Here is a 15,960-nt window from a genome sequence, read left to right as displayed (position 1 = left end):
TCTCTGCTTTCCCTTCCACTGCAATTGGCCTGGGTTACGGTGCTTTTTGAATAAATATAAACGCGTTTTACGACGATTAAATAAATGTAATCGCGTTAAACTTACCTATCGAGTGGTACCCAAAAATTACAATCTTTCTTGCATCATCAAGTTGATAAGATATTGAATGAAAATAATCACTTACAAATTTTTACAAAGTAATGTAAAAATTACAATCTTTCTTGCATCAACAAGTCGATAAGATGTTGAACGAAAATAATCACTTACAAATTCTTACAAAATAATGTACAGAGCGCAAATTGATTTGGGGTTTGATCCGGATTCGTTTCACTTTGCAAAATTCTTTAGAAAAGAACGAAGTTTCTGCTGAAGAATGTGAAATTTGTTAGCTTATTTGATTTTAATAGTTTTTTCTTGTTTTTCATTTCATTTTCACGAGTCGACTGAGTCGAGGCTTGAAGAAAATTTCAAATTCAATAAAATCCTGTCGTCATTCTGCAGAGAGGCAGCATTTCAACACCTCGTGGAAGGAGAAAAATATACAAGTGAGGGGGAGGTCTGCTAATAATTGTAATCGAAATCTGCAAAAATTATTAAAGAAGAGTAGTTATTCATCTTACCCCCTACCACTCACCATTGCACCAAAAATGGTCAAAAATCAAAAAATTAAAAGTCAAGTTTTCATTTTTGAGGGAAATTTACTCTTCGATTTTGAAAAAAAAACAGACCGAACTGTGTAGTGAGGGTTTGATTTTCATTAATTTGAAGACACATCGAGTACTGCTTGATTTTTTAATCCAATCCCTGTGACCCCTCTTGCCGCTCCCTAGCGGTGTCCTAAAACGAAAAAAACTCCTATTTTTTGAATAATGAAATTTCAAACTCCCAAAAAATTGAGGAGGAAGCCACTTTTCTCTTAGCTTTGAGCCAAATATGTATGAAAAAAACAGATTCGTCATTCAAATTCGAATTACACTATCACTGATTTGATGCGACTGCAGCGAAGACAAAGTGTTCTAATGTCCTGCCCCCCCCCCCCCATTTCGGGGACGATGAAGTCTCCGGCTTCAGCCCACTTCCTAAAAAACGAAACTTGCACAAAATTTTACAAAAATACGTAAAATAACCAACAGTAAAAAAAATGCACGAAACTAAATTTGAAAAAGAATGTTCGCTATTGACATTTTTTTGAAATCTCTATTTTATTAGGAACGCGTTTAAAATTGAAAAAAAAAAGAATCCAAATACGCCAACGTCCTTTTATTTCAAATGCTGCCCTACGTTTACCGAATTTCGCGAAAAGGTTGGGAGATGAAATTGTTGAACGAAGAATCAGCGTCGAAACGAAACCACAATACTTCTGCCCGAACCCGTCGCAGAGTCGCAGGCATGAAGAGGGGAAAATACCAAGCGTTTATCCCTCGCCTCGGAAATTTATTAACACGCACGTCTCAACAGTTGATGTTCAACCTGAGAGCAGAAGAATGAAAAGTGCAGTTCTGCAGTTATAATTTATCCAGTGACCACCTTTTACAACGTAATCACATTGTTTTTCGAATTTTCGCGATTTTTCCCCTTTTTTCGGTGTAGATTAAATTGAATTTTATTCGCACTGTTAGCTTGTCATGATTTTTACTGAAACGAAAGAAAAATAATTTTCGTATAACAGGTAAGCAATTTCACACTTATTATTTTTAGTTTCTTCGTGACTTTCGAAGCAATTTTCTAGAATTTTTATAAATCGTTTAATCAAATTTCGTTCCATTTTTTTTTTTTTTTCAAAATCGACAATCAAAATTCGAATTGAATATTCTTCCCAGAATTAATACATTTCCGATTTTTCCAATATCTCGACCCAATAACTAATTTCCTCTTCATTCTATATTTTCTATTCGCAGCTCGATCGAAAATGCTCAACTCGATGTACTACCATTGGACAAAACGTCACCACGAATCGACCGAAAACGCCACCAATCTGCAACCGGATATCGCTCTAATCGTAGGAAACGTTCACAACGCGGTGAAATTTTTCGCTCATAAATTCATCCTGTCCAATCACAGCGGCTACTTCAAAACGCTCCTAGCCACGTACAAAGGCTACGAAGTACACATATCCAACATTAACGCTCAAACGTTCGCTTATCTGCTCACCTTTATGTACACCGGTCATCTAGACCTGAACGCTCTCAATGTTTACGAACTTTTTCTCGCCAGCAATCTGCTACATATCACCGAAGCTCTCGCTCTGTGTCGACAATTCATCGCCGAATCGCAACAACAACAACTATCATCATCCAGTAAATCCATCGTCAAACCAATACCTCGTAAAAAGATCTTTGTTCCGAACACCAGTCCGCCTTTCGACGGAATCCAAACGTTGAAATATCAACCTTTACGTACGTCCAACGATCTCTCGCCGTCCATCTTTAAACCGGTAGGAAATCTAATAAAATCCGACTTCGCCGAAGATGATACGAATCGTAATCGAACAACCGTAGTCGACGAAAACGTAACGAAATCGCCTTCGATCAACGAGGACGTCGAAAATCCGCCGCCGAATCATTCGAAAAAATCCAACACTCCGCCTAACGTAATTTTGGACATTGCCTGTTGCGACGGACCGATTAAATTTCGTAAAGTTATCAACAAATACTACGATCCTAATAAAGCAATCACCAACGGTTGTTCTTCCAAAGATCAAACTAATACGACGCAAATCAACGTCGCCTGTCAAGGATGCAAACACGTGTTTAAAAATTATCACAAATTTAAAAAAAACAACACCGCTGGGAGCAGCAACGGAGGTGCAAATGCAATTACAACGTCACAGAGTACCAAACCAACGAATTCGGCAGAGTTGAAGAGTAAGAAGAAAACCGAAACTAGTAATTTGCAATGTTACACCTGTAAAACTTGCGGATCGAAGTTCCCTAGTTATTATTTCGTTCATAAACATCGAAAGCTGCATCATTCGGAGACACGAGATAACTCTGATTAGACAGTGATTTGCGTTACGTAAATTAATCGAAGATATTTTAATCGTATTTAAATATAGAAATTTTAAAAAAAAAAACGATTAGTTTATTTCTTTTATCGAAGAATTTTTCAAGAGGTAGTAAAATTTGACGGGCATTTCCAAAAAATTGGACAGCAAATGGAAAAAAAAACAAAACATAACGGATTAGTTTTCTCAAAAACGAAAATTTGATATTTTTAAAAATCGAGTGTTAAAAATTGATTCCAGACCTAATATTGATCAATTTTTCGATTCCAGCAGAATTGGAATTTTTCTCCAATTTCTTCATGTGTGAGGGAAGGGGGAGGACATAGAAAAAAATGTAGATAAAAAATTCGTTATTTTCCTAATTGAGCAGTCTCAAAGAATATTTAGAATATACACTTATCGTTCGTCACTAATTTTTTTTGCAAAACGATGATAATGTTCTCGTATTGTAGCAATTATGTACTTAGTTTGCGATCAATATATGAAACCTTATCGCCAATAAACGTGTACCTAGTCTCGTTTTTATCCTTTTATCGAATCGAATATTCATACAAATGAATTCAAATGATTTCTTACTTTCAGATGGAAGGGTATCCTCCTCGGACGTATCACCGACTTGAGTATTGGTATCGTTTTTCTTCTTATCATCTTTTCTCCTTTCTTTTTTCTTAATATCTGGTTTAGTTTCACTATAATTTGAAAAAAAAGACATTAATTATCATTCCAATTCATAAAACGAAAATTATCAATTAATTTTCTTAAAAGGGTGTCTAAAAATTCTCCGAATCAAAATACACGACCCAGAGCACAATTTTTCTCACATTTCCCCTCCAAAAATTGACTTTTGACATATAGGAGTGTTTTTTTGATTCTTAGGCTCTACCCTTCAGCCAATTTCACAAGTGGGGTTTCAAATTGAAAGTGATATTGCTCTGGTACACCTAATAGAGCGTTTTCGCAATTTCTCAACACCGAATCTCGAATAAAGTGAGGAGAAAATTTCAATTCGTCAAATCTACGACTCGTAAGACCAATTAGACACCCTGTCGCAGCAATCCCGTAGCCTCACCTTTTCACAGCATCGTTATTTACAGTATTACCAGCCGGCGACACCGGACTAATGGCGGACCGGCCATCTAATACTGTATCAGGTACGACTTTAGCACTCGTAGCAGCAGTCAAATCGGTCACATCACTACTGACGCTTTCCGAACCGGCCGTCTTCGCGCTACCGGCGGCATTGCCACCGGTAACCGAACAATTATCCGCGCTGGAGGTCGTAGTGGCCGCAACCGCTGCTGTGCTCGCTTCGGCACCATTCAGGTACGTAGTCGTTGAAATTTCTACGCTACTTTCAGCCGGTGCGGCGCCTCCGATGATATTCGTACTGGTGGAGCTCGTATCCATAGGCGTACTTTCGGTAACTGTCGTAGATGTGGTCGAAACGGCTGTCGTTGCGGTCGTCGTCGACGTACTCGCAGCAGCAGTACTTGCGGCCGTCGCTGACGTGCTACTACCAGCCATACTAGTCGTGCTATTAGTGCTAGTCGTGCTCGTCGCGGCTACAGACAAATTCTGCGGCTGTTCCAGTCTTTGTTGTTGTTGGATTTGCTCGCGTTGCAAACGCGTCGTAACGCCGGGCGTATTGTTGTACAATATATCACCCGGATTGGCCAGACCGCTAGCATTCGCGCCGCTAGCCTTACCCTGCAGATTTCGAGCTCTCGTTCGTCGCGATTTTCCTATAATAGACAAAACCATACAGAATTAAAATCAAATTTCGAAGACTATACTCTCGTGTAAAGGTTACCATTGCTTTCAACTTACTTAACAAACGTTTATAATGTTCGGTTTTCTTGCTATGGTAATAGTAGGCTACACATTCGCAGACTGTTTTCTTCTCCAGGTACGAAGCTATGACGCCGAAATTTTTCGGATGCTGGAGAAATTTCTCTTTGAAGATTTCCTTCTCCGATTCCGTCCAAATGTTGTAATACTCGTTTTCTTTGGCAACTTTAGGTAAATCCGTAATCAAACCGTTGTTATTGATAAACGAATACCTTCGCTGTTTCGAATCTAACATCAAAGGCGGAATCACAGCGTACGATCTCATTTTCTTGTCTTCCAGCTGTAAAAATGAAAAATAAAATTCATAAAATATCGGCCGTGTTTGCGCAAAATTTGATTCAGAATGAGCAATGACATGTGAAAGAGAAAAATGCCAAAAACAGGAGGGAAAGCAAAACATCATGGAGCAATTCTGAATTTAATGAAAATGAAAAATGATCAATCGATGATAATTTCAGAAAGAGCCATAAGGCCTATTCAATTTTTTCTAGTCGTAGGCCTAATACCTGATACAAACTAAAAAACCGTTAGATAACGATAATTTCAGCAATTTTTCTCCAATATTCCATTGCAGCCATAATTCAAACAATCCGATTTTCTCAATTTTTTCGTGTTGGTCATCGCCAAAAAAAAATCGACCAAAAATCGAATCTATTTGTACATCGCCTCTTCGACTCTCATACCCCCCTCCTTTCAAAAAAAAAGGAAAAACTGTCAACATAGTCAGCTATGCTGAAAGAATATTTCAGGTAAGTACCTCTTGTTCTTGTAATCCGTCCATAATTTCTTCTAAATCAGCCTCGCTTCTGACTCGGCCACCTGATCTGCTAAACCTTTCTTTATCTTCGCGTTGTTTACGTAATTCTGGGAATACTTTTTCGAAAACTTCTCTGTTCTTTAAATCTCTAGCTTTACGTTTTTGCGAATTTTCGATCTAAAAATATCAAATTAACGATAATTAGTTGGAAAATTCCAATAATAAAAATCGACGACGATAAATTACAAAATTCAAAATACCTTTTCTAATTTACGTTTCCATTCGGTGCTCATTTTGTTGTAGGTCAACGCGATATTTTGATCTCTAGCTTCTTTAGCCTGTTTCTCTTTTCTAATTTTATCGATCAAGAAAGGTTTCAGTTCAGCATATCTGCGAAGAGAACAAAACAAACGAAGATTAGAATATTTCAAATCAAAAATACGTTTAGGTACAAATAGGCCTACAAATTTGGAAAAAGAATGCAAACGCTTACTTTTTCTTATTTTCATGATATATTTCGGTATCTGGAGCTTGGTTATAAACAGGCTGTAAAAGTAAAAATTGAAAATCAATTTCAAAAGATTCATTTTAATCGAACTAGTTCGATAATTTGAAGAGAAACTTACTAAATCTTCTAAAGCGCCGAATTTGATGAAGAATTGATGCGAAATGTTGGCTTTGTCCTGAAATCAGAAAAACGAATTTAGTATAATTGGCATTGGTTACATTCCGACGTTGAAACGTACAAAAATTCAAGCAGAAAAGTGTACAGCTAAAGAAATACGTAGATAGGATGCTGGATTCGCCTTAGGCACATTCCACTGTTCCTCGTGTAAGAGATTTCTTCCAAAAATATCAATAATAATAATAATAATATTAAAAAAGAAGATATCTCTCACAATCAAGCAAAGAAACAGAAAAATTACCATTTTAAAGTGACGTGACGAACCAAAAGAAAGTTTTCAAAGAATCGAAAATACGCTCAAAAAATACGAACGTCAGAATATTTGAAACTTTCATCAGAATGACAGTTTTTCTCACTAGAAAGAGGAGGGAGTAGTACACCTTCCATTTCCACTCTTTCAACCTATCCTGATGTCAACGAATTCTACTAGATTGCTCCAATAGTGCTTATATCTTCCAAATCGATTTCCCATCGAACACTAGCAGTAAATTTGGATCATATTCTTCCTCAAAAATGAACTCCAAATACCCCTATTTTTCAAAAGCCTAATCCCAAAAACCCGATCCAGATCCCATAAGCAATCGAACCAAAATTTTCAGTTTACTCTAAAAAGAAATGAAAAAACATCATCGACGAGTTCGTATTCGTAATTTCGTACCCAACCAAACCAAACCACCGGACGTATTCATTACCGAAGATACATATTTCCACTCGTGACTTCCTTGCATTCAAGAACACGATATACGACGAGCTGAAGGAAAAATTCGTTATAAAAATATCAACGATCGTAACGAGCGCATTAAGACACGATATGTACTCTCGTCTGACATTCGTCGTATGTATTTACAAAAGATTACGACATTTAAGCCGCCGCAAGAATATAAAATGACGTTCGGTGGTTTTCTATCCCTCCGCTCCTGTTTCTTGGGTCGTCGGATTTCGTTCAACGGAGAATTTCTTTTTCTTCCTCTTTTTTTTTTCTTAAACCAACGCGAATTTTTTTTCGCTGTTTATATTCTTTTGGTTCGTCGACATAGGAGTATGTTGTAGAAAGAGAGACAGAACTGTTATACACTCAGTAAAGTGATAATAATAAAGATACACAGAAAGAGAAGAAAGCAAAAAAAAAACGGTAATTCCACATCGATGAGCATCGTTCTACGATGTGTTGTATACTGACCCAGTTCTCGTCATAAATACGTTTCGCGACTTGAATCAATTTTGGTAATATTATCTCTTCGCATTCTGGTTCGACTTTGATGGTGGCGGCGTTAGCAAAATCTGTATTTTCTTCCATTTCTTTCTGCAATAATCGAATAAAAATATCATTAAAATAACATCGTGAAAAAAAAATATGTAATCCTATCGTATATAAATAACACGTATTAATTTCATCTAATATCGTATCTCTCTCGATCGTTTCATTTTTTTTTTTTTTTTGGCAAAAATCATCGCCTGACATATTCGACAAAATCACTCAATTCTTAGTGTTAGTCGTTTAGATCGTATCAGCGATCACAAACAAATCCTATCAATCTCCTTTCCACTTCCGCCTCTTTCTTTCTTCCTCTCCTAGCATGATACTCTCGTACTATTACTATTTACTACAACGTTTGACCCGAGGAAAATTTGGCAACGCGGTCGTACGAATTTTACGCCACTCTCTACGTATATTGTTTGGCAAACTGCCGGTATTTTAGATTTCTTCTTCGATACCATCGCATCGTCGTCATCTTCGATTCTTCGTCCTCGCATTATAGTACATACGAGAGTTCACCGAGTGCAAATCAATATACATAAGAAACGTATACACGATGAGTATAATATACTCTTGCGAACGCATTATCATACCGAGATATTACCGAATCCCTTACCCAACCTACACATACAAAACATTAGCATCGGAATCTACATGGAACATCACTCAAGTTGTTTAAATAACCCATCATCGTGCTCGCCGCAGAAAGCCTCAGAGCCAGGCAGCGGTCGTTGTGGCAAATTCTCCTCCTCATGTACGAACGTTCTCTCGACGGAATGGCGGCCAAAAAATCTCGATATCGATTTACTCGAAACTATGCTAACATTCGCCTCCACACACTTTTCGACACCGAAAACATCGCAGCAGACGACACGTACCTGTTTCTTTTTCAACTGCTGAATTTGTTGATCGGTTTTGCGAATTTCATCTTCAATTTTGGTGAGTAGGTCGACTAACTCGGTAGGATTATTACTACAACTATAAGAATCTACATTGATCACAGCCTCGTCTTGTTTATCATTCGCTTCGGCGGCGGTCGCAGCCGAAGTTTCGGGAGAGTTTGCATTTTGAGCCGTATTAGGCGGCGGCGCTGGGGGAGGTGGAGGCGGCTGCGGTGGCAATGTTGGTGAGATCGCTTCCACCGGTGGATTGTACACGGGTCGTTCCTGCAAAACAAACCGAAAATTAGCCGACAGAAGAGGAAAATGCATAATTTTGTACCAAAATAAATACTATTTTATCGAATTAACGTATCGTTATTTAGCTAGCATACCACTACAACACACATGTAAATACAAATATATTATAGTATTATTATTGCAACACGTACGCTGGTATCCACTCTGAGAGGTTGCTGGAGTTCCGGTTTAACCGCTTCGTTGTATTTAATCCTTTTATTCGGCGGCGCTCCATGATCTACGTGGTAAGCAGTATTCAGTATACTCTCCGGATAACTTTCGGCCCTGCGAAGAAAACTAATATTAATAATACGAACGCAAATTTGAAATTACATATAAAATATTGCATATTCTCTCCATCGACTTACATACTACATACGCGAATATATTTTTCAAACACCTCAAATTCGCCTACGTTCTTCAAAACCATCGTAACATATCGCGAATAATTATTTTTTCGATAAATATTACGCACACGTTTAAATTATTCGACTACGCAGCACTCTAGACTACCTCAAATAACACATACTGAACGAAGAAAGATTAGGTAGAAAGAGATAGAAAGACCGACAAGGAGAGGAGAGAAACGTGGATCGAGATAACAATATCAAATTGTACCACAGTACACAATGCTCTCTCTTGGTAATTTTTTTTCTCATTCTTCGCCAATTGTACACTCGCGTATTTCTGTCTTCTCTACAACGCGGGGCAATGCGGGGACCCCATATATCACACTAACACAACTACATAGCAAACGTCGATCGTCGCAACAACAACAACAATAATAATTAATAAAAGTGAATCATAAATAACTAAACTTTCAACTTTTATCGCGAAGCTGGGTAATATAAAAACTTCGAATCGGTCAATCGCGCGCGCCTTCTGCCTGCTTCTGCCTTCACTCACACACACACACATACACTTACACAAACACGTACTCTGTTTATCTGTCTCTCTCGCTCCTTCATCCGATAAAAAAATTATGACATCATTATTCGTTAATTACGATAAACACGGTAAATTTTGCAACGTCGACTCGGCTGCTACTCTATATACAATGCAACGTCGCAAACACCGCTCTCACCTTGTTCGCCTTCGCGGTCTCCCTCCGCGTACCCCACTTACCCATTCACACTCACGTTTTCTCGACGTTCGTTCATATTTTCATTTCGTTTCGATTCTATTAACACCGTTAGCTTTAGCTCGACGACGCGACGTCGCGCCGCTGACTTCGCTGATTGCGACGACGACGACGACTCGAGACTCGACCATGCAAGTTCTATGTGACCAAATTCTCACGATGAAAACGTGAAAATTTGATAATTTTTACGCCGTTTGAGGGTATGAAGGAGAACAGAAGTGCACAGAAACATCGATACTTGAAGATTGCAAAATGTAAGCACGAAATAATTTGAATAGACCGACATTTCACAAATATCTTCACATTACTCTCAATCAACTCATCACAAACCCAAATCTATCAGGTGGCTATTTTCACTGGATAGAGAAGGAAGCAAAAGAGGGTCACAATATTGGAAAATTTTTCTCAAATTTCGAGGCAAAGGCACTAAAATTCAACTAGATCAACCTCGTGTTCGTTTCTTCATCCAATTTTGAATCCTTACCCACATAGAACCCTCCCGATCTGCTGCGAATAAATAGCAATACTTACGAATTTATCCGATTGCTCGGATGGCTACTCCTATGATCTGAATTCAAAACGGCTCTCGACTTCGGAGGCATGTATTCGCCCAACGAACTATTACTAGTGCTATTTCTATCGCCTCTCCCGATCACAGACTGAAAATGAAAAACAAACAATCGATTAGATATTTTGAAGGAGGAATAAATACTTAAGATAAAGTACGAACTAGAAAAATGAGAAAATTATGAAACAACAAAATTCATTTCAAAATCGATGAATTTAACATCTCATCAGAGCCATGAGTACACTACACGCGCACTAGACCAAGATATAGGTTAGGTACAAATACATACATTTTGGACATGGAGGAGTTTTGGAGGGACGTTGAGGCCCTAAAATGAAAAAAAATTCAATTATAAATTCTGGTTTTAGTGACTTTCAAATCATAAAATTTGAACATCGTGCTACAAAATTTTTAAAAATGATGGAATTGAGCTCAATTCGAGTAATTTTTTGTCCAAAAAATTGAAGTGTGCGAATACTTGAAATTTGCTTTGAGATATGACAAATTTGGAAAAGAAAGTATCCCAATCGGACCCAAAAATTTATGAACTAGGCAAAGAGGAATCGAAAAACTAAAAGAAGACCTTAAAAAACACCACCAGAAAAAATTTCATGTGCTGAAATTCTTTTTTTGATTTTTGACGGATTTTTTAAAAAACAAATACTTGGCCGATCTGTGTTTGAAACCATTACCAAGTGACTAGAAAAGTCAAAAATAGAATACAGACTCAATTTAAGCCCTTCGTATCAATTTGATCAAATTTTGGGTTTTCTTGTGACTGAAAGATGGACCAAATTTGAATTGGTAATCAATTTTTTGAAGTTCGCTAAAAATTGAAAAATGAATTTCAGCACCTGCAGTTTTACTGATGATGTACATATTTCAAGCAGTTTCAAGATCCTCTTTCGATTCGATTTTGGCCGGATTAAAAATTTTTTGCCGGTTGAAATATCTACTTTCTTTATGAGGTGGGCTTGAAAAGAATGGAGAGGCTTAAATGTCTCAAAAATTTAGAAAATTAATATTTAGTAATTTTTGCACATCTTGACTCAAATTTCAAGAAATAATTGAAAAACAAGGCTTCATTTTTTTTAAAGAGAAAAAATTTTGATCTGATTGGGACCTATTTTGAGAAGACCCCAAATTTTTATGAAAACAGTGAAAATCCATCAATTTGAAGAAAAAGTTTTCCACTGAGAATGAATAACAGCCACTGAAGCGTCTACGATTCAACATGTCTCAGAAATCAAAAAAACTCAGCACATGAGTTGATAAAACTGTGGTAAGCAGTATTGAAACGCTAACAAAAACGTTCAAAATAATACTTATGGGCACAAAAAATGAGCCAAAATCTTGGAATAATTTTGAAAAGTAAATTGAAATGAAATTTTAAAAAATCAAAATACCTCAAAAGCCCAATCTTCTTGAGTTGCAACAATTTTACGAAATTTTTTCGATATCCTAAACAATTCTCGGATAAACTCTATGATTTTCAGATTTGATCAACCCTGTCCAACTTTTCCTCTGAAAATTGATGAACGTTTTTTTCATCAATATCTCATTTTGAACTTTAGTTTCTTTCAAACCATTTTTTAAACGTTGATTTCGAAAATTTTCAAGTGCCTGTTGTTCAATTTTCTGTGCCACAATTTTGACTCAAAAATTCATCAAAAATGGTGAACAATTACAAAAACTTCTGCATACAATGAGGGATTGAAAAATGAACCTCGGGAACTCTTTATTATCAACTCAGTTACGAAAAATATTTAATCTGAAATTCCCCCCCCCTTGACTTCAACTATTTGTATTGATGGTCGAAAATTTTCGGAACTTACCGAACTATGGTTATTTTCGCTATAGGAGCTCGTGCTGTTGGAACTGGGTCTATCGGAACTATTATATTGTGAACTTGGCTGCACATATCTAGAAGACAATTCGCCGCTTCCGGGGTAACTTGGGTAAGGTATTGAGGTATTTTGAGCGGAAGAAACTTTGAAACTGCCACTGCCGCCGAGAGGTAATGAAGCCGGATTCGATAAACTGTAAACAGAAGAAAAGAAACAAAATTTGATTAATAAATCTGTACGACTTCGTAAACTCAACAACAAACAGATGATACAAAATACATAAAAGACACATGCAAACAAAAAAAAAATCAACAATTTCAAAAAAAAACACTCCCTCTCAAATTCTACAGATTTAATCGTTCTCACAACATTTCCAGTTCGTTTTAGTAACTAATCAATTCCCACTATTACCAATTTCAGATAGACTGATATGAACTACGCAGTGCAGATAATGTAACACCAGAAATCATATCAATACACCCATCAATTTTATCATCATTCATCAAAATTTTCGTGGTCATATTTCTGGTATTATAGGGCAATTTCTCATACAAATACGACTCTCCTTTCATTCATAGTATACCACTGACTGACTGAGACCCGTACAGTATGGCATAATTTACAAAATAGGTAGTACAAGTGCAACAGAAAAGTACCAGAAATCCAGCGCAGGTATCCACACCGGAGTCAACATGTCACCATAGTCGAAACATATCCAAAAATTCTACACGTATCCCACTCCCGTCAAAACCCAATACCCCCAAAACTCGTTTTCAAAAAAAGAAAAAGGTGTGAAGGAAAAAATTCACGCAATTCACCCCCGCGAATCATCCTACCGCCCTTATCACCAGCCAAACATCCAGTCGTGAGCTGAGATGTGCAAAGTGCGTTACAATGCATACACACATTCGGTACCCTTTCCAGCCCATCGCTTGCAAATGCAGCACACTCCGACCTCCTCTCGGTTTCCGGGCACTGGCGGCTTTTCCTCGATCCCGGAATCCCAGGCCAGGGAACCGACGGTCGTCTGGCAGACCCTCCGACGACCGGTACCAAAACGCACTCGACCATTGGGAAAAGGTGCGCTTGGCCCGTCCCGGTCCAAGCGCCAACCTCTTCGCGTCCCTTTTTTTCTGGTACTCGCCGCCGCGACAACTACGTACGAACCCCCGACCGCCAAATGGCGGATTCACTCCACGAAACTCCGCCTCTTCTTCGCTCTCGTCTCGCGGGCGCGAGTTTTTCCGCCGCCGTCATCACCGCGCCAGCGACGTCGCGAGCGAACACCGAACGACGCGACGGCGGCGGCGCAGCGCTAACGTCGCTATGGATACCAAAAATAAATACCGAGCCGAGCTGTGTGCTCTCTTTACTGTATGGTACACAACACACATCGTGGTAAATACCTTCGCAGTGGTCCTCGCGACAATGCTATCAAAACTACTGATAATAAAAATACTTCCAAAGACGGACGACGAATAAACACGAGAGGCTATTTTCGATTTCATGAAACACGCGCTGCTACCATGCGACCATACTATGTTTGTATCGTAATTCGTGATGTGAAAATAAGAGAGGCCAAGGGAGAAGCAAACATACCCCGAACGAGAGTAGACCCATCGTAAAAGCGAATACCAATGTCGATGATCCTGATCGTTATCATCGTCATTTTTTTTTCTCTAATCGAGTTGAAAGAAATCAACCCAAAAGCAAAATCGAGGCCTCTCATCTCCTTGCACTTCATATGTGTGTACTTCAACACAGTAGACTAAACATTAAAGTACACTCAGTATATACAGCATGTAATCAGTTAATCACGGTCTACTCATTTTCTTTTACGACTTAATCATCGTATCAGATAAGATCACATTTTGTATAGTCTTAAGCCCAAAGCATTATTGTGCAGTACAACTATACCAAGCATATCAGTATTACAAGTAAGTATTACTAGGTATACGTTTATGTAATGGTAGTAAAGTCATGATCCAAAGCTCTCTCCATTGCACGGTGGTCACACCTCCTATCTCTAATTTATACGATACCACCCTCGACACGATGATTTTTTCAAACTCCTATTTCTCAAGCTGATACAACCCTCATTTATTTTTTTTTTCAAAAAAATAAATGAAATCGACCCATTCTAAGCTGAGAGCAGAAATTTTGCAGGATAGTAGAGAAAAAGGTGTGAAATTTGCTGAATCAGCAATACCAGCATGCAAGTCGCACAGTTGAACACCTTGGGAAGAGGAGAGGAGATCTTGCAACTTTTTCCTCAACTCTCCACCAGTCCTCAAATAATAATGGTTCGGGGAGGTTGTAATTACTTTTTCAAAAAATTTTGAAATGGGAATTATAGTGAAAGCACCTGATCAAAAAAATGGAGATCGAAATTTGAAATTTGTGCTAGTGCTGCTACGTCTGACCGTCCGTCCCCCTCCCTCCCTCCCTCCCTCCCTCCCTCCCTCCAAAAAAAGTATGTCACACGACTTTTTTAATAATTTGAGAGCTTGTTGTAGACTTTAGGAAGTTCGTGCTCTCTAGAATAAATCATGGTTGTCACACAGGGTGTCAAATAAATTCGTAGGATTTCATCAAAATTTCAGCAGAATCTAGAGCAAAATGTTTTTCAGATTTCCATCTACAAAATTCAAAAGTTAAATAAAATCAAAAGTGTAAAAATTTCTACTTTTTTTCAAATTCCGGTACCACTTCTTTAAATGCAGAACTTTTTTACGATTCAAAGGAATTACAGCACCTATTAGAGGCCCACTAATGAGAAAAGAATACAACCAGTAGAAAATTTTCGAGACCCCCCCCCCCCCCCCACTTGGCCAAGAAAAAAACAAGACCAATCACATTGTATAAAAAAAAATCTTTAGTGATAAAATAATCTTACACATCGCCAATCTATATCTCATTATATTTAATTTTGGGACAATTTTCCTCATTTTTCACTGCCTCTCGACCTAAAATTATTTGGTCATTTTTGGCCAACACAAGTTCTAAACTTCCATTGGGTCATTTTTACACAAAATTTGTATTTTTCAAAACTTTCAAATCTAAAAAATTTTTCGAAGTGCCAGAACAGCAATATAGACCGATTTGAGAAAAAGTACGAACCAAATTTTCAGATTTCTATCTCAATTACATCTCTTCGCATTCTTTTTTCAAGCTAAAAATATGAAAAATGAAATTGAGCTCTCACTTTCTAAAAAACTGAACTTCACGCGATGATATTTTTTTGGCTTCTGTTTCAATTTTTTCCAAGCTTCAACCCAAAAATTATTCTGTCAGTTGGACAAATTTCAATTTCCTTGATAAACTTGCTGGTACCAGTTGAAAGCTCCATTTCTGCATTTTCAGGAGCCATATCAACGAATCTCAAATTCATTCAGGATTGATTTAGAACTTCATTCTTCATCTCGGACAAACAGACTCACTGGAACACTGTCGTTTTCGCGCACATCCTCCAACTCATCCACCTCAAACGACTCGAACGCATTTAAATTTTAATCCTAACCATTTACGTCCACCTGGGATCCAAAGCCAAACTCGTGGAAATGGCCAACAACAACAACATCACACCACACCGTCATCGGGTTCTTCGAACTCGTTCAAAATCTGACACAGTTTCCATTCGAGCGTGAAAATCCGAGTAAAAAAATATACAAGCC

General features: G+C 37.9%; 2 protein-coding genes across 9 annotated transcripts in view; one reads left to right on the top strand and one right to left on the bottom strand.

The window, feature by feature from the left end:
• The window catches only part of LOC135844208 (uncharacterized), a 73,853-nt gene that overhangs the window by 15,448 nt on the left and 42,445 nt on the right, over positions 1 to 15,960 (bottom strand). For 6 of the 8 annotated variants that reach the window (XM_065362354.1, XM_065362349.1, XM_065362351.1 and 3 more), the window contains 12 exons: positions 12,275 to 12,479; positions 10,403 to 10,530; positions 8,883 to 9,015; positions 8,431 to 8,718; positions 7,475 to 7,597; positions 6,236 to 6,292; positions 6,103 to 6,155; positions 5,870 to 5,999; positions 5,610 to 5,786; positions 4,832 to 5,132; positions 4,074 to 4,746; positions 3,581 to 3,693 (listed from right to left, as the gene is read on the bottom strand). In XM_065362354.1, the coding sequence (XP_065218426.1) occupies positions 3,581 to 3,693; positions 4,074 to 4,746; positions 4,832 to 5,132; positions 5,610 to 5,786; positions 5,870 to 5,999; positions 6,103 to 6,155; positions 6,236 to 6,292; positions 7,475 to 7,597; positions 8,431 to 8,718; positions 8,883 to 9,015; positions 10,403 to 10,530; positions 12,275 to 12,479 (2,381 nt within the window). Of the gene's footprint in view, positions 1 to 3,580; positions 3,694 to 4,073; positions 4,747 to 4,831; positions 5,133 to 5,609; positions 5,787 to 5,869; positions 6,000 to 6,102; positions 6,156 to 6,235; positions 6,293 to 7,474; positions 7,598 to 8,430; positions 8,719 to 8,882; positions 9,016 to 9,098; positions 9,248 to 10,402; positions 10,531 to 12,274; positions 12,480 to 12,942; positions 12,996 to 15,960 lie in introns of those variants that run through there. The other 2 variants (XM_065362353.1, XM_065362356.1) reach the window with 2 other exon arrangements.
• LOC135844209 (telomere zinc finger-associated protein) lies at positions 1,463 to 3,386 on the top strand. Its single transcript, XM_065362357.1, has 2 exons — positions 1,463 to 1,669; positions 1,899 to 3,386. The coding sequence occupies exon 2, from the start codon at positions 1,910 to 1,912 to the stop codon at positions 2,996 to 2,998; it is 1,089 nt and encodes a 362-aa protein (XP_065218429.1). The 5' UTR covers positions 1,463 to 1,669; positions 1,899 to 1,909; the 3' UTR covers positions 2,999 to 3,386.

Source organism: Planococcus citri, chromosome 4 (assembly GCF_950023065.1).
Source record: "Planococcus citri chromosome 4, ihPlaCitr1.1, whole genome shotgun sequence".
Classification (NCBI taxonomy): Eukaryota; Metazoa; Arthropoda; class Insecta; order Hemiptera; family Pseudococcidae; genus Planococcus; species Planococcus citri.
The sequence above is the reverse complement of the archived record's forward strand: the minus strand, read 5'-3'. Positions and strand labels throughout refer to the sequence as shown.

What these genes read in the sequence shown, in the direction of transcription:
- LOC135844209 (XM_065362357.1), top strand. Translation starts at nt 1,910, where the DNA reads ATGCTCAACTCGATGTACTACCATTGGACAAAACGTCACCACGAATCG.